Here is an 18,420-nt window from a genome sequence, read left to right on the forward strand (position 1 = left end):
TGGGTCAGAAGAGGAGAATAGTGAGTGAATATTTAAGGAAGAGGGGACTTGGTCCACACATTGGACTAAATCCGATTGACCAATTTAGCAGGGATTTAGTAAATTCCTTAAACTTCCTTGCAAATAGTGGGCTGAGAAGGAGATCTCTTAGCCCCCAGAGCAAATAGACAGTAAGCACCATCTCTCTGTGTGTGTGTCTCTCTCTAACCTGGGTCGTTACAGCGGGGGTTCTTAGGGGCTTCGTCAGAGTGGTCATGACAGTCGAACTCTCCGTCACACTCCCAGGAGCTCTGGAGGAGGCAACGGCCGTTGGCACAACGGAACTCATTGGGCCCACACTTAGGGTACTCTGGAAGGACAATGCTTAGGTTACTTCCTATGATAAAAACAGTTTATTCACTCAAAATGTTAAAGACTAGCACACAGTCACAATTATAATATATGATAGTGTGTGAGTGTAAGAGACATGGTACCCTGGGACAACGGGAGTCAAGGGTCATCCACTCACCACACTCTAGGAACTCGTCAGAGCCATCACTGCAGTCATTGTCATGGTCACACACAAAGTGTTTGGGGATGCACTGTCTGTTTTGGCACATGAACTCATTCGCATCACAGGTGTTGTTGAACACTGACACACAGACACAGACATCAGTCAGTCAATAAGGTACTGCATTATGAAAACAATCTGTGTAACAAGTAATGATATAACGATGACTTGCATAGGACATACTTCCATAGGTAAACATCGATCAGGTATCAATAATAATCCATTCCTCGGACTGATCCACTACTCACCACATCCAGCCTTGACACTCTCATCCACCCCGTCAGGACAGTCCATGTCCCCGTCACACTTCCAGTGCTGGGGAACACACACATGAGAGCCAGGACACTGGAAGGCATGTGGACTACACGTCTTATTCTCTGTCAGAAAAGAGGCAAGTGGGGAGGAGGGGAGACAGAAGAGTTTTGAGTACATTTGTTTTGAATAAGTCTAGTATTTCCACTCTGTCGATTTCCACATAAGTGTCCTCCCTGTTTCATAGTGAGAGGTTGCGTGTTTGACGTGAATGACACTCACTGCACTTGCCGTCCTCGTCAGTCCCGTCACCACAGTCGTCAGCACCGTCACATACCCAGTGGTTGGGGATACAGCGGTGGTTACCGCACTGAAACTGGCTGGCCGAGCAAAACTTATCTAAAGGAAAGGGCAAGAAAGCAAAGCGGGTGGGGCGATGTAGAGAAAGAAAGTCAGTCAAAAATGTGTGGTGAAAGACCATGAATATTAGCAGTGAATCCAGTAAAAAGGCAGCTGAGTTGAACTGACCACAGTGGGCCTCGTCAGCTCCATTCTCACAGTCGTTCTCCTTGTCGCAGGTCCAGCTTATAGGAATACAGCGACCACTGGGACACGCAAAGAATGGAGCAAAGCACTTGGTCTTCCTCCGGTCTGTTTGACAAACAGACAGACAGAGTGGTTAATATAGTAATATTAAAGTAGAGTGGCACTAAATAAACAGATATATGAAACTCACGGCAAGAGTAGCATGTTTGTAATAGATTGGCATATTTGTCTTGTTTACTGACAGACAAACAATTATATTTGTAATCAATTTTGCAAATTTCGCACTTATCTTGTATTTTAAAGAGTTTAATAGATGCAACACATGTGCTGTGTTAATGGCTGTGTTTTCTCTCTCAGGCTGATACAGAGAGACTCATCCATGCTTTTATTACAAGCAGGCTTGACTACTGTAATGCTCTCTTGTCTGGTCTAACGAATAAAGCCATTGGTCAACTGCAAAACATACAGAATGCTGCAGCACGGGTACTGACCAAGACCAGACGGAGAGCACACAAACTTGTTTTAAGGTCTCTGCACTGGCTGCCTGTGAGTTTTAGAATTAATTATTCTATTGGTTTTTAAATCAATCCACGATTGTGCACCCCAATACATGTCAGACATGCTTTTAGGTTATGTACCCAGTAGGTCCCTCAGGTCCTCTGGCACTGGCCTTTTAACTATCCCAAAGCCTAGGTCCAAGAGGCATGGAGAGGCAGCATTTAATTATTATGCCCCCAGCATCTGGAATAGCCTGCCAGAGAACCTGAGGGGGCTGAAACTGTGGACATATTTAAAAGAGATCTTAAAACATATCTTTTCAGCTTTGCTTGTTCTGTTTTTGTCATTATTTTGTTTATTTATCTTATGTTTGTTGTGTAGTAAATATTTCAGCTTTTATTTTCATTGTTTTTTTTCCTGTGAAGCATATGGTGGTATTGCATTCCATGTCTGAATGTGCTGTATAAATAAAGCTTGATTTGATTTTGAAGAGTCCAAATGTTTGTGTTTTAATGTAAACTCTGGGGGCTCCTCCAGCAGCTGGCTGCTTTAATGACATACGCTGAGTCCACAAGGACAACACCCAGGAAACATTTGAGATGTTGCAGTTCATTGTGCGTGTGTTTAAGTGTCTATCTTTGTGTGTGTGCGGCATCTATGTGTGCATGTGTGTGTGCATGCGTCCGCATGTGTGTGTTCACCTGGGCAGTTCCTCTCGTCAGAGTAGTCTCCACAGTCGTTGGCTCCATCACACACCCAGAAGGGGGTGTAACAGAGGCTGGTGAACTCACACTTCTGGAAGATCACACCCTTCACCCCCAGACGGAAGTAGCTGGAACAGTCGGTGGCTGCAGAACAGAGGGCAGAGGTTACACAGTGAGTCTAATAAAGTCTGTCTAAAAACTAATCTAGTTCATTAGCTTTAGCATCGTATCTAACTGTAAGGTAACATTATACAGCGCAATCCTGACTGAGGTAGTCTAGAGTTAAGTCTGGTTTAGAGTTACGTTTGATGTTAGATTTAGTTGAGTCTAGTCTAAAGATTAGTCTGTGGTCTTTCATGAGTTGAGTCAAGTCAAGAGTTAGGTCTGGGTTAGAGTTGAAACTATTGTTAGATTTAGTTGAAACTAGGTTCTAAGGTTCGTCTGGCGTCCAAGGTGACTCACAGCAGTTCATCTCATCGCTGGCGTCCTCACAGTCCACCACCTGGTTACACTTGCTGGAGTTGGTGATGCAGCGTCCGTCTCTGCACTGGAACTGCTCTGCTGTGCACAGGGTGGCTGAAACACACACACACACACACGTTACACTGGTGAAATACTACACACAAACATACAAAATGTCCACAGAAAAACCACCACAAACTAGCCCCCAGAGGGTACACTGCATGAGATAGCTAGCACTGCTTACTGTTGCAAAAGAGTTCGTCTGAGTTGTCCCCACAGTCGTCCTGTCCGTTACACCAGGAGCTGTGTCCCACACACCGGCCGTTCACACACCGCCTGTAGCCCTTCTTACAAACACGGTTAGCTGGAGCCGAGGGGCAGGAGAAGATATCATTAGAAACATTACATTATGGCTTATAGAGGTACTGTAAAGCAATGTCCCCGTCTGTCTCACTCACCGCAGTAGGACTGTTTCTCGTCTGACTTGTCCTTGCAGTGGGCCATACCATCACAGGTCAGAGTGTAGTTCACACAGTCTCCGTTCCCACACTCAAACTCATCTACACTGCTGCATGTGGTGTTCAGGGCTGATAGAGATGGAGAGAGAGAAAAGGAGAAGGGGAAAGAGACACTTAACTGCACCATCATAAAAATAACATGGTTTTAGTGCTGAATGTTCCAAAGTAGGCTTGAAACATTAGCACCATTGGCTGTTCTTACATCATTAATGACATGACAAAATGCTCTCATCCACTCTCCCTCCCCATGCACTAGTTCTCTCATTTCTCCATACCCTTCCCTATTCCCTCTTCCCCGCTCTTGTCTCCTCCTCCCCCCTTTCTCACCAACGCAGGTGTTGTCCTCCAGCAGTTTCCTCTCGCCATCGCCACGGCACGTACAGTTGACCCTGCCCTCTGAGGTCAGGATACACAGGTCCTGACAACCTCCGTTGTTCAACCGACAAGGCGAGAACTCACCTACACACAGAGAGAGAGGGTTAGAACATGCATGCACACTCCCGCACATGCATTCGACACGCACGCACGCACACATACACACACACACACACACACACACACACACACACACACACACAAACAGTGTTCAGAAACCAACACAGCTCTCCTGCTACTTGAGCCTAATATAAACTGACACAATCTAAATAGGATTTGTTGCAATTACCACGGGTTCACTGTGTGTGTTGTGAGTGAGAGTGGGGAGGACGTAGGCAAGTAGGAAGTCAATGTTGAGGTAGAATGTGTGTGTGTGTGTGTGTGTGTGTGTATGGGGGGGGGGGGGTTAAGAAAGATAGAGCCATTGATTTGGAGTGAAAGAGGGAGATTGAAAGCTCACTGAAATGAACAAGTGTGAATTGAACTGGACGAGGTGGCATGGAACTGTTGGAACAGAAGATGGGGTGTGTGTGTGTGTGTGTACAGGGTGATGGATGGGGCAGTGGATTCTCAGGTGTATGGAGCTCCTCTCAGCTGTGTCACACTCTCTGATTACTTCTGGCACCTCATTAACTTTGGTGGCGCAGCAGGTGTGTGTGTGTGTGTGTATGCAGGTATATGTGTGTGTGTGTGTGTGTGTGTATCACTCTGCTTGCCCCCGCCAACCCCCCAATCACCCACTCCTTTATCTGCCCCCCCTCCAAAAAAAAACATCCACCCAAACCCCAACCTCTTTCCTTAGAACTCACAGCTATTGGTGTCGTTGGCCACAGCGACTATGCCCATTGGCTGCTGGGGGATGTCGGCTCTGAGGAGTTTCATGTCTCCGCCCACGTATTTGTTGGCCCTGAGGACGGCCCTGCGGACCCAGTCAGTCCAGAAGATGTAGTCCCCATACACCGCCAGGCCAAACGGATGGACTGGCTCATTCTTCAACACCACCTACAGGGGGCAGCAGGGAAAGTTAAACCAATGAGTGGGCTTTGTGAGTGTGGGTGGGTTTTTGTGTGTACATAATCTCTGTGTCTGTGTGTGTGTGTGTGTGTGTGTGTGTCACTCACATAGCGCCGGCTGCCATCATACTCGCAACGTTCGATCTTGTCCAGGGTGGCGTCGGAGAAGTAGAGTTTCTCAGCACGGTGGTCTATGGCCAGGCCGTTTGGGGTGCGGATGTCACTCCCGATGATCACCAGTACATTGTTACCAGACAGGGTGGCACGCATGATACTGGGGGACTGCTCGTTCCAGTTGGTCCAGAACATCAGGCTGGTGGGTGACAACACAAGAGGGAACTTGAGTATATAATGCAGATGTGTGTAAACGTCCACGACAGTGATGGGTTTCTGATTCAAATGGCACAATTGGTTTAAGCATGGTGCTTCCATTCCAACACCAGATTTATAGCTTCTCGCATGGGCCACATACTGTATACAGCATACTGAATATATTAGTTAACTTTGTCACTTTGGATCAATGGATCTGCTAAATGACCAGATTATATTAAGATTCCAAAGTGGTGCATGATTTGATTAGTTAAACACTATCCAGAGAGAGGCAGTGAGAAAATCAATGAAAATCTACTTACAGTAAAGCTAAGCTATCTATACGGTCCCTTTAATCCATTCAAAACCTTATGATAAGGATCAGTATATGGGAATATGGGAACAGTAGCTAGTTTCAGATGAACTGCAACGGTCAAGCATCAGATACCTGACAATGTAATAAAGACTAATCAAATCCATATAAATTAAAACCCTATGATCTGGGTCAGAAACTTGTAACATTGCGATTTATGACCATTACGGTCCAAGAGACACTCACTTCTGACACTCGTCCAGTACGAAGGCCCGGGGGTGGTCATTTCCAGACATGGTGACCACGACGTCGCGGTCCCAGGCGCCCCAGCGGTTCTGGTTCACTGTGTGGCGGGTGATGGTAGAGGTGGTATAGCTGGTCCAGTACAGAGTGTCCCAGCCACGATGGTACGCCAGGCCCTCCACCGAACCCACATCTAATAGGGAGAGAGGGGGAAAGAAGGGGAGAGAGAGCGAAAGAGGTAGGATGAGCAGAGATGGGGGGGGGGAACAGAGAGAAAAAAGGGCAGGGAAAGAAAGAGACGGAGGGAGGGAGGAGAAGCGACAAACACACACATCAACCCCAGTTGCATGTTAAAAGGACATGACTGGCAGTAGCACAGAGCTGGCGGACAGCGCAGACCGTACAGAGCAGAGCAGGATGCCATAGCAGAGGAGGTACAGAGACTACGTACGGAGGACATGACTGGCAGTAGCACAGAGCTGGCGGACAGCGCAGACCGTACAGAGCAGAGCAGGATGACATAGCAGAGGAGGTACAGAGACTACGTACGGAGGACATGACAGGCCACTGGTAATGATCTAGAACACTCTGATCTAAGGCTTTCATCCAACTAACAGCTTTCCAAAAGGTCATGACAGAAATGGCTAACAGCTAGCAGCATATCCCATGCCATTGCTCTTTTTCACTGAGAATGTTCACTGCATTTTTCTGCTCCACAGCCTTCTAATGAGTAACTGGCTGAGGTAGCCCAGCCCACCCCACCCCAGCCAAGCCCACCACACCCCAGCTCAGAGCAGAGGAGACTGAGGAGTGGAGAGCTGGCCAAGATGGAGGAACACACTGTGCTGCACTGGGAGAGAGAGAGACTGGGAGAGACCTGCTGCTCTGGTGGTGGAGACACACGCACAGTCACACTCTCTCACACACAGACACAAACACATCTGCCAAGGACACTTTGGAGTTACACACAACACACAGTCATGCACAACTCATTTTGCCAAAAGACTAATAGTCACCTGCTTGTTATCCCAGAGAAACAGAGGGACTGGAATGATTTAAGGGTGTTTTCACATATAGTCCTTTTTAAAAGAACATATCTCAGTCCTCTTTAAAGCAAAATAACTCAGTTCTCTTTGTATTCACACTGCCCTTGCCTTTGAATGACTCAACTCTTTTGCTAGTTCACTTCACCTATTTTGTGGTCTGTGTCCACTTTGCATTCACACTGCTACGTGAATAAATAGCAGAAGAATAACTGCAGATTAAATAATGCTGTAATTGTAAATTGTACACCAAATGTGCCCCTTTAAGAGCTAGAATAGATTTTGTACCCTGTTGTGATTCTCTTCTCACCAAATATGTTGTCGTCTTCTCACACTATTCAAATCCCACAATGGAATAAACAGCTTATAAAGTGCTCTTAACCTATTGATCACATATTGTAAACAAATAATCTCAAACTATAAACTCCACACGTATCTGTGCATCCTTGACAATCGGTAATCAATATCCAAAAACAGCACACGTTTTTTATGCAAACCTGTACATCATCATCTTCTCTCTTATGTGGCACCAATTATTATTATTATTATTATTATTATTATTATTATTATTATTATTATTATTATTATGCCATTTAGCAGACGCTTTTATCCAAAGCGACTTAAAGTAATGTGTGCATACATTTTTACGTATGGGTGGTCCTGGGGATTGAACCCACTACCCTGGCGTTACAAGCGCCATGCTCTACCAATTGAGCTACAGAGGACCACAATCAATGTGAGGGGTTAGGGAAAGTGGAATACCTAGTCAGTTATATAACTGAATGCATTCAACTGAACTGTGTCTTCCGCATTTAACCCAACCCCTCTGAATCAGAGAGGTACAGAGGGCTGCCTTAATCGACATCCTTGTCTTCGGCGCCCGGGGAACAGTGGGTTAACTGCTTTGCTCAGGGGCAGAATGACATATTTTCACCTTGTCAGCTCGGGGATTCGATCCAGCGCCCAACGCTCCTCCCGCCATGCTACCTATGGCAGGGGTAACAGTGTTGTGTTGCAGTAGTCTAGTGTGTGTTTGGGAATAATGACAAATGAGCCTGAGGAGCTTTGTGTTCACATTGCCCTAAAAAAGGGAACCAGACCATGGAATTCAAGCGGACAGAATTCAGACCACCTCTCAAGATGATCTCAGTTCGGTTCGCTTCGGGGGCTCTTTTGAGTCGTCGGAGTTCCTTTGGAGAGTTTACACTGCACAAAAAATTAAGCGAACCGCACTGAGACTGAGTTCACAAAAAATTGGCTGAAAGTGTGAAAACACAAAGTACATCACAGGTCTGGCCAGTGTCTCTGGGAGGTTCAACACAAGGTGGGACACTCTGCACTTCACCTACATCTCTCCATCTCAACTCCCCAGACATGAGTCATGGACTGGCTGCCAGCCTATTGTGAAAGATTATGAACGAAACCGAGCTAAGGACCTAAAAGCTGGATTGCAGAGCAAAGGTGTGCGATGTTAAAATAACTCCCCCTGGTTTACCCCTCTCATAAATCAACATTTTAAAAAATTTATGAAGTGCAACACTAAATCAGCTCCCTTTCAATTTCCTCTCTCTTCGGTGCTTTTAATAAATCGTCAGCCCGCAAGACTATACTCTCACATCCTCGTTTCTCGTTTCTTCACACCATTCTTTGCAGTAGATCTCTGTTCTGTGTGCTGCCTTACAGAGGAGCTGAAATGGAGGAGCTTGGTAGCTTATCCAGGAGCTTATCCTGAGCTTCACACACATTTTATGGCATTTATCTGGCTGTGATAACAGACCACAACACCCCAGCTGAGTGTGTGCTCTCAGGCCACATGTCAATAATTACCCGGATTTCTCATGTTGTGAGTGAGTGAGTGAGTGAGTGTGTGTGTGGTGACAAACTCTGAGCAGCTTTAGTTGTCCAGAACAGGTCCTCCCACTGACAACAGACCAACCCATCTCCCTCGGTTTTCACTGTCAAAGCCGTACAGTACAGACCACACAAGAGTTCAAATTTTTTATTGTGATTGACCCCTTCCTTCAGCACCCTCCCTCCCTCTATCTCTCCAGAAATTCCTTCCTGTGGGCTTTGAATAGGCAGACTGTCGATTGCTTAGCAGTAGAAAACTGATTGAGACGTCATGCGGAGAAGCTTTCTGACGTGAGCTGACAGGAGACAGAGACATCCAGTGTTTAGAGCTCAGCAACACAGACCCAGCCGGCCTCCACTGTCAGCGGAGGTCGGACGTAGCAGGAATCCTGGGGAGAGACGGAGAGCCCGGCGGCTAGCTCAACACTACACTGTGTGCACAATTATTAGGCAAGTCAGTATTTTGACCATATCATCATTATTATGCATATTTCCCAACTCCAAGCTGTATAAACTGGAATGCTTATTTGATTTAAGCATACCATGTGTATTTGTGTAATGAGGGAGGGTGTGGCCTAAGAAGATCAACACCCTATATCAAGGTGTGTATAATTATTAGGCAGCTTCTTTTCCTCAGGCAAAATGGGCCAAAAAATAGATTTAACTGACTCTGAAAAGTCAAAAATTGTAAAAAGTATTTCAGAGGGATGCAGCACTCTTGAAATTGCTAAAATATTGGGGCGTGATCACAGAACCATCAAACGTTTTGTTGCAAATAGTCAACAGGGTCGCAAGAACCGTGTTGAGAAAAAAAGACGCAAATTAACTGCCAAAGATTTGAGAAGAATCAAAATGAAGCTACCAGGAACCCATTATCCTCCAATGCTGTCATATTCCAGAACTGCAACCTACCTTGTTCAATAATACAATTAATCCTCAAACATACAACTTGCCTAATAATTATGCACACTCCCCGCCTGCGCCCTGACTGTACTTTATGGGGACTGAAAATCTCATGTCTGAGAACGGCACAAAAACAGCTCTACAACTACAAAACCGTTTCTACCCAAATCTCCCTGATACACAACTATAACACTAAGCTGTGGTATGAAGCTCTTCAGCTCCAAGGTTCAACTGAGGGATAGCACTTGAAGTAAAGGAGGATCTGAACACTGTGAGAATCGAAGGCCTCTGTCTAGAGAGCCTCCTGGGACATGGCAGAGAACAGAGACATCCTGGAGAAAGACATTTCTGCTAGTAAAAATGAGTTTTTTAAAGGATGTGAGTGATCGTACACAGTAACAGTAATGCCATTCTTCCGCCAAATGTTCTTTATTTCTGTTATGTTCTTCTGAGATGAAGAGAATGAAGGTCTATCTGTGCCTCAGTCTGGGTTATGTTGTTGTGTACAGTGTGTTCCCAAACTGAGGTAGATATGAAAGCTTTCCACTTTGTTTTCCAGACTCAAAGAACGAATAGAGTTTGTGACAAGGTTTTCCTGTCATGTTTATCAGTTGGAGGTCCAAAACAAGTTTTGTAGGACTTTCTCTTTTAGAAACCCCTGCTGTTTCTTCCTGGAGACTGATATTCATTGAGGGGTCTGCTGTATATCACCACCACAGAGGGTTTGTTTTCAGTGGAGGAGGAGGATGGAGGGAGGGAGGGAGGGAGGGAGGGAGGGAGGGAGGGAGGGAGGGAGGGGGAGGGAGGGAGGGAGGGAGGGAGGGATGAAAGATGATACTTCACTAATTGGGTGAGAGAACCGTCTAACGGTGGGAAAACGTTTAATCACATTTCTCAAAGTCAAATAACCTGATTAACTAGTGCTTACGTACATTCACTTGGCCTTATCACATCACATTCACAACAGGGTAAATCAATGGAGTATGGGTTATGAGGGAAGAGAGGAGATGGATTGCTATAGGATTAGGGGGATGATAACAGATTGTATGAATAAGAGCGTTGAATATAGAGGAGGGTGAGTAACTTACTTTCCACCACCATCTTGCGGTCCAAACCATCATCATTGATCTGCTGAATGTTCCCAAAGTGGATGTCACTAAAGAAGATGCGATTGGCTCCTTTCCCTCCTCCACGGTAGTCAAACGTCAGAGCTATAACATTCTTCATGTGTTCAGGGTCCTCAAATGGTTTTATAGGAGCGTTTAGATTATTTTCATCCGATAGGTGAACACTCTTTAGAATAGTCCGTTCAGAGTAGAGTAAGTAGCCGTCGTAGTCACGGCAACCACGTCCATCCTCAGCCAACATACCGTGAGCACAGGCACATGTACGATCTGCGTTGCCACGGAAAAGACACAGTTGCTGGCACCCTCCATTGTTATCCTTACACACATTAGTTCCTGTGTAGAGAAACATATTTCATATTCACTGGGGGATGGGACAATTAAGTAGGCAGATCATTTTATGTTCAAATATGAAATTAAATGGCAAGATTAATAAAAGCATATTGAATGGGTTAGGTATATCAAATAAGTCTATTATAATTATTATATATTTTTTTTATTGTCACACACCGGGTAGGGGCAATGTGTTGTTTACAGGGTCAGCCATAGTAGTATGGCGCCACTGGAACAAATTAGGGTTAAGTGCCTTGCTCAAGGACACAGACATATCTTTCACCTATCGGCTTGGGTATTCGAACCAGCGACCTTTCGGTTACTGGCCAAACTACAGCATTATTGCCACATTTGAGTAGACTCTCTAAACTAACACATCCACAGTACATGGCTCCTGCCCACCTTGCTGCCTGGCCCTGTTGAACACTTTGATGTCTTTGAGCTGTACTCCGATGCCAGTGCGCAGGGGCACAGAGTCTGTAGCGTTGTCTTTGCTGCCTCGCTTTATGGAGCCATTGGCATGAGTCCTAAGACAGGCCAGAGAGGAGGGAGTGGGGAGGGGGGAGCGAGAGAGAGAGAGAGACATGACATCAGGGAGAGAGACAGACTAAGTAAAATAACAAGTGAGAGACAACGACTGAGAAGGAAGGTGACATGACAGAGAGCGATTGTGAATGAATTATAGATGCAATGAATAAGTGGAGGAGTGAATGTAACACACACACACACACAGAGAGCGAGAGCGAGAGCGAGAGCGAGATACATGTAGAGAGAGAGACCGACAGACAGACCGATGGACACGGACCTGTCACTCCAGTAGATGTAGCTTTCAAACACAGAGAGAGAGAACATGTCCATGTTGTTGTTTGCCAGCACCACCTCTCTGTTCTCTCCGGTCTCCAGGTTGATACGCTCTATCTTGTCTGTACGAGCATCACACCAGTACAGAAGACCCTCCTGCACACACACACACATCGCAAGACAGTGAGTTCTGTGTGTGTTTGTGTGTATATACGCTGAGTATACAAAACATTAAGAACACCTGCTCTTTCCATGACAGACTGACCAGGTGAAAACTATGATCCCTTATTGATGTCATTTGTTAAATCCACTTCAAATCAGTGTAGATGAAGGGGAGGAGACAGGTTAAAGAATGATTTTTAAGCCTTGAGACATGGATTGTGTATGTGTGCCATTCAAAGGGTGATGGGCAAGACAAAATATTGAAGTGCCTTTGAACAGGGTATGGTAGTAGGTTCCAGGCACACCGGTTTGAGTGTGCAAGATCTGCAATGCTGCTGGGTTTTTCACACTCAACAGTTTCCCATGTGGATCATGAATGGTCCACCACCCAAAGGACATCCAGCCAACTTGACACAACTGTGGGAAGCATTGGAGTCAACATGGGCCAGCATCCCTGTGAAATGCTTTCAACACCTTGTAGAGTCCATGACCCGATGAATTGAGGCTGTCCTGAGGGCAAAAGGGGGCGTGCAACTCAATATTAGGAAGGTGTTCCTAATGTTTGGCATACTCAGTAAAACTATGATCCCTTATTGATGTGCATAATGGGACCATCTCGTCCAAAAAGTTGACTCAAGTTTGCCAAAAAGGACCTGGATGATCATCAAGACTCTTGGAAGAACATTCTATGGATAGATGATTCAAAAGTATAACTTTTTGGACGACATGGTTCCAGTAATGCCTGGTGAAAACCAAACTCTGCATTCCACAGTAAGAACATCATACCAAAGGTCAAGCATGGTGGTGGTGGTGTGATGGTTTGGGGATGCTTTGCTGCCTCAGGAACTGGATGACTTGCCTTAATAGAAGGAACCATGAATTCTGCTCTGTATCAGAGAATTCTACAGGAGAATGTCAGACCATCCGTCTGTGAGCTGAAGCGCAGCTGGGTCATGCAGCAAGACAATGATCCAAAACACACAATCAAGTCTACATGAAAATTGCTAAAAAGCAACAAATTAGAAGTTTTGGAATGGCCTAGTCAAAGTCCAGACCTAATCCCAATTGAGATGTTGTGGCAGGACTTGAAACGAGCAGTTCATGCTTGAAAACCCACACGTCACTGAGTTAAAGCAGTTCTGCATGGAAGAGTGGGCCAAAATTCCTCCACAGCGATGTGAGAGACTGATCAACAACTACAGGAAGCATTTGGTTGGAGTTATTGCAGCTAAAGGTGGCACAACCAGTTATTGAGTGTAAGGGGGCAATTACTTTTTCACACAGGGGAAATGGGTGTTGCATGACTTTGTTTATGAAATAAATATGTAATTGTTGTGTTATTTGTTCACTTATGTTCCCTTTATCTAATATTAGGTTTTGGTTGAAGATCTGATAACATTCAGTATCACAAATATGCAAAAGTAGAGAAAATTAGAAAGGGGGCAAATACTTTTTCATAGCACTGTATATGTGTGTGTGTGTGAGAGAGAGAGTTTGTGTGTTATACCATACCTGGTAGTCTATGGAGATGCCATTAGGCCAGCTGATGCTGACGTTGACCAGTACAGCTCTCTGAGAACCGTCCAGGCGAGACCTCTCGATCCGTGGGTACTGACCCCACTCTGTCCAGAACAGATACCTGTAAACACACACACACAAATATATACACAGTAAGAGAGAGGTCACTATTCTCTTTCCCTCCATTTAACAGAGGTTAGAGGTTAGGGTTACCCCCTCCCCCCACTGTCCTCACCCTTTCTCTGGGTGGACAGTGATGGCACGGGGCTTGTCCAGGCCCTGGGTGATGACCACGTAGCGGAAGGATCCATTCAGTCTAGCCACCTCAATCACATCAAAGCCCTGGTCAGTCCAGTAGATGTTCCCTATGGAGGGTCAAGACAGAGCACCAACACTCAATACAACAATAATACAGACCTGTCACACTTTAGCTACAGTGTCTTTTAAACAATCAACATGTTTTACAGTACAAGAGCTTCAATGGGATCAACCACAATAGTCTAACTGATTCAGGAGTTCTGCGGAAGGTTACTGTATGTTGTGGGGTAAATACATGTATATTGCCACTGTATATAACACTACATCTAAATACAACTAAGCTAATGGAGAATGCAGTCATTATTGTTGGGTTGGTGTTGGGGTGTAAAAGGGGTTTCCCAGCGTAACCTCAGAGGGTTGATGGAATACTGCAGTGTTCATTACACATACTGCAGTAAGGCTTCGCTCTGTCCACACCCCTGTCATGTGACCTGGGCTATACAGGCACCTCTGGGCTTCTTCCCATCTCCTGGGTCTACCCCTCTTCCTCTTGGTTTATTTTTCTCCTCTTCTTTTAGCTTCCCCTTCCCTCTGCCTTTATCTCCCTCTCTCTTTCCCCACCTCTCCCTCTCCTCTCCTCTCCTCTCCTCTCCTCTCCTCTCCTCTCCTCTCCTCTCCTCTCCTCTCCTCTCCTCTCCTCTCCTCTCCTCCTCTCCCCACCTTTCCCTTTCCCTCTCCCTCTCCCTCTCCCTCCCCCACCTCTCCCTCTCCCCTACCTCTCCCTCTCCCTACCTCTCCCTACCCCTACCTCTCCCTACCCCTACCTCTCCCTACCTCTCCCTACCTCTCCCTTTCCCCCACCTCTCCCTTTCTCTTTCCCCCCACCTCTCCCTTTCCCCCCACCTCTCCCTCTCCCTCTCCCCACCTCTCCCTCTCCCCACCTCTCCCTCTCCCCACCACCTCTCCATCTCTCTTTCCCCCACCTCTCCATCTCCCTCTCCCCACCTCTCCCTCTCTGACCTTGCAGAGGTGAGGATGTGAGCAGAATGAGAATCTCATCTCTCTTCTGTAAAGCTGTGAAGTGTGTCACACGTGAGTCTGTGATAGGTGCGAATGTGTGAGTGTTTGTACAGTACGAGTTGGTATGTACATGCGCGTGTGTGTGTGCTTTACCAGCGATCCAGTCCACAGCGATGCCCTCCACTCTGCCTATACCATTAGTGACCACGTCTTCTCTCCAGGTCTGGTCTCTCTTAGCTCTGCTGATGGTGCTCAGGCCCATGTCCACCCAGTAGATAGTGTCATTGTCTGGAGGGGAGACGGTCATCGCAAAAGTACATTACAGTACAGTATATATACTATACCTATCACACTCATTAACAGGTTAATGTGGAATGAATCTACCATATTGTCTGGATTCAGCATATATTCATGATATCTTTCCTCACTACTGATCTACTTTGGTTATATATAGTGTGAAAACCCCTCTCTCCAAGGTGGCTGTGTGTGTGTGTGTGTATCCATACCTGCATGGAAGTCTATGCCCACGGCCAGGGAGGTGCCCGACACTGGCACCAGAGCATCTGACTTGTCCGAGGGGTCCAGTGGGATGCCACGGATGCCCTCATGAACAGAGTAAAGCAGGAAGGAGCCCACACCTGAGGCCAAGTGAAACATTACCCAAAGTTTAGCATTGGATATACTGTTACGGACAAATATATTGGCACCCTTCCGCACTTTCCTTAAATAATTCCCAATTTCTTCTCAAATAAGTTGAAATTGAAATAAACTTTTGGTTATTATTTTAGAAGAAATTGAGAATTATTTAAGAAAAGTGCAAGGGTGCCAATACATTTGGCCAGAAATGTATGTAGGAACATTCTCAAAAAGACACACTTAGAGTCGATCAGTGGCAGTACAAGACACATTCATGTATCCTTCCAGATGAAAACAAATGAATGAATTTGAGAACATATTATACTAATCTCTGTTTTGCTAAATATAGCATGTCCAAATGTGATATGTAGCTTTTGTTTGATTGACTAATGGCTGAGGTAATGTTTTGTTTGACTGTAAGACCAGGCATCTAAAACCTTTCAAATATCCAAATAAAGATCTACACTGAAAATATAAACGCAACATGCAAACATTTCAGAGATTTTTACTGAGTTACAGTTCATATAAGGAAATCAGTCAATTAAAATATATATAGGCCCTAATCTATGGATTTCACATCACCGGGCAGGGGCGCAGCCGATCAGAATGAGTTTTCCCCCACAACAGGGCTTTATTACAGACAGAAATCCCCCCAAAAAAAATGTTCACTAACAGGGATGTAAACACATTTGTGTACAACATTTGAGAGAAATAAACTGTATGCGTATGGAAAATGTCTAGGATTTTTTATTTCAGCTCATGAAACATGGGACCAACACTTTTCATGTTGCGTTTATATTTTTGATCATTATAAATAACGTATTCACAGTGTGTGTGTGTGTGTGTGTGTCCCTCCGTCCTTGCATGCGCTGTGTGTGTGTGTGCATCTCACCCTCGCAGGACTGTTGTCCACTCCTGAGGCTGTATCCAGCGGTACACATGCAGGCTCGTGTGGTCGGAGAGGTGGGCAGGCACAGCTGGGAACAGTCTCCATTGTTATTACTGCACAGATTAGTGCCTGGAAACACAACACATAAACACACATGCTGAGGAACCTGCACCACACAAACACCTGTCTACGTTTATAGAGTAAAAACAAGACAAATACGTATTTGCACGCATAGGTTAAAATGGTTATTTCTAATCTAGTAGCTACCATGGTGCCCAAACGCAAGCACGCACACACACACACCTTTCTGCACAGTCTCGTTGTAGATTTTCATGTGCATCATGGGTGAGGTGCTGTTTCTCAGGACCTTCCAGTTCCCTCCGTCGCTCTTGTCACAGGTTCCTATCTGGTCAGTCCCCTGGTCCGCCCACCATAGCTTCTCACCTACATACAGCACACAAGAGCCAATCACAAAATGACATCATTTCATCTCTTCACACAAGTGGGCCAATCAAAATGACCCATCATTTTCATACTCCGATCACACTAATAATCAAAAGTTGTGACCTACTGTAGCAGCCATGGGTGAGTATTCAAACACTTCAGAACCGAAAGCGAAATGCAGCTAGAAGGCAGAATGTACAATCCTAGTAAGAGTGGAGCCATGTTACGTACCCATGATGGCCAGAGCTGTGGCCTTGGTCAGTTTGCCTTTGACTCCCTCCAGAACCTCTAGACCCGAACCGTCCAGCTTACAGCGGCTGATGGTGCTGTTCCCTGAGCTGATCCAGTACAGCTGCTCTGTGTCAAAGTCTATGGACAGACCTGGAGACAGAGGAGAGATGGAGAGAGAGGCAATTACGGCTGTACCCCAAATGGCAAACTATTCCCTATATAGTGCACACATTTTTTTTTTCACAGAGCCACTCACCCACTGGGCCTTTCTGATTGGTGAAGAGGACACTGTGGTTGCTGCCATCAGTGTTGGCCATGGTGATGTTGTCTCCATCGGTCCAGTACAGCTTCCTGGAGCACAGAGACAAAATGTCATATCATGCTACTGAAAGCACTGCTGGAAAAATACCTTTCGTTTGTTAGCCTTGATAGCACCTAATAGTCTGTATTATTATAATGTTTAAATGTGTGAAAGCGGTTTATTCAGTTCACACACACAATTAGGCAACACATATCACAACAATCATACATATTTTTTAGCGAGAAAATAAATTGTTGCGCAAAACTAGCAAAACATTCAACAGCATAAGCCTAACTATAGCCTACATTTGGTGACTGTATATCTACTGAACGTCTCCTTGACAGATGTAAATGTCTGTAGTTATACAGCTAGTTTACAATCTATGTAAAAACGTCAGTGTTTTAATAGCAGCATCTTTTATTGGGTATAAAGCACAGGAGCCTGCTTTTATTGCAGGGTCAAGACTAGTTTAGAACAGTGTGGGTGGGTGGATGTTGATTGGGTTAGGCCAAGCAGAAAACATGTCAGTGGGGCTGGGCTAGTGTAGTCAATTTAATGCCCCATAAATGGCTTCTCTTTCTCTCCATTTCTTTATTGGAAATTCTCACACTCTCTCTGTCAGAGGCATATGCACGCTACACACAAAAGTGGGCAGAAACAGACAGACTCATGAAAACAAAACACATTAGCAGAAACATATGCATTCAAAGACTACTATGAAACACTAATGCGCGCTCGCAAAAACACACTTGATGCGATGCCCATCTAAAAAATATAGGGCAATTCATATGTATTTGTGATTGCTTTAGCATGAGTTTCACTATTTAATCAAGGAGGTAATTACCCCCACCACCCCCCCTCTTCCGCCCCCTCCACTTCCTCTCAAAAACAACCACTTCCACCGCACCCTGCATTTGCTTAGTTATTATGCGTTTCAATACAGTTCCTGAAAACAATTTAAACCTCCTAGTCTCTCATGTCTGTCTGTCTCTCCCCTACCCCCCTTTCCCCACCCCCTCCTGTCCTGGATTCATTCTAGGCAGTGTGTGTGTGTGTGTGTGTGTGTGTGTGTGTGTGTGTGTAGGAAAGAGGAGAAGTCTTCAGCATCTGCTTCTGGTTTCCC

At 45.4% G+C, this 18,420-nt stretch overlaps 1 protein-coding gene across 1 annotated transcript in view; it reads right to left on the bottom strand.

Moving 5' to 3' along the window:
- The window catches only part of LOC121577556 (low-density lipoprotein receptor-related protein 1-like), a 199,402-nt gene that overhangs the window by 46,021 nt on the left and 134,961 nt on the right, over positions 1-18,420 (bottom strand). The window contains exons 31-54 of the mRNA XM_045225247.1: positions 17,253-17,347; positions 16,997-17,146; positions 16,625-16,765; positions 16,325-16,450; positions 15,303-15,434; positions 14,950-15,084; positions 13,754-13,883; positions 13,513-13,639; positions 11,843-11,994; positions 11,440-11,564; positions 10,669-11,040; positions 5,787-5,976; positions 5,027-5,231; positions 4,715-4,907; positions 3,858-3,989; positions 3,471-3,599; positions 3,257-3,376; positions 3,013-3,126; positions 2,548-2,694; positions 1,331-1,453; positions 1,085-1,201; positions 799-927; positions 509-631; positions 209-349 (exon numbers count right to left, since the gene is read on the bottom strand). Coding sequence (XP_045081182.1) covers positions 209-349; positions 509-631; positions 799-927; positions 1,085-1,201; positions 1,331-1,453; positions 2,548-2,694; positions 3,013-3,126; positions 3,257-3,376; positions 3,471-3,599; positions 3,858-3,989; positions 4,715-4,907; positions 5,027-5,231; positions 5,787-5,976; positions 10,669-11,040; positions 11,440-11,564; positions 11,843-11,994; positions 13,513-13,639; positions 13,754-13,883; positions 14,950-15,084; positions 15,303-15,434; positions 16,325-16,450; positions 16,625-16,765; positions 16,997-17,146; positions 17,253-17,347 — 3,548 coding nt within the window. The remainder of the gene's footprint in view (positions 1-208; positions 350-508; positions 632-798; positions 928-1,084; positions 1,202-1,330; positions 1,454-2,547; positions 2,695-3,012; positions 3,127-3,256; positions 3,377-3,470; positions 3,600-3,857; positions 3,990-4,714; positions 4,908-5,026; positions 5,232-5,786; positions 5,977-10,668; positions 11,041-11,439; positions 11,565-11,842; positions 11,995-13,512; positions 13,640-13,753; positions 13,884-14,949; positions 15,085-15,302; positions 15,435-16,324; positions 16,451-16,624; positions 16,766-16,996; positions 17,147-17,252; positions 17,348-18,420) is intronic.

The sequence above is a fragment of the Coregonus clupeaformis genome, chromosome 15, assembly GCF_020615455.1.
Source record: "Coregonus clupeaformis isolate EN_2021a chromosome 15, ASM2061545v1, whole genome shotgun sequence".
NCBI lineage: Eukaryota > Metazoa > Chordata > Actinopteri > Salmoniformes > Salmonidae > Coregonus > Coregonus clupeaformis.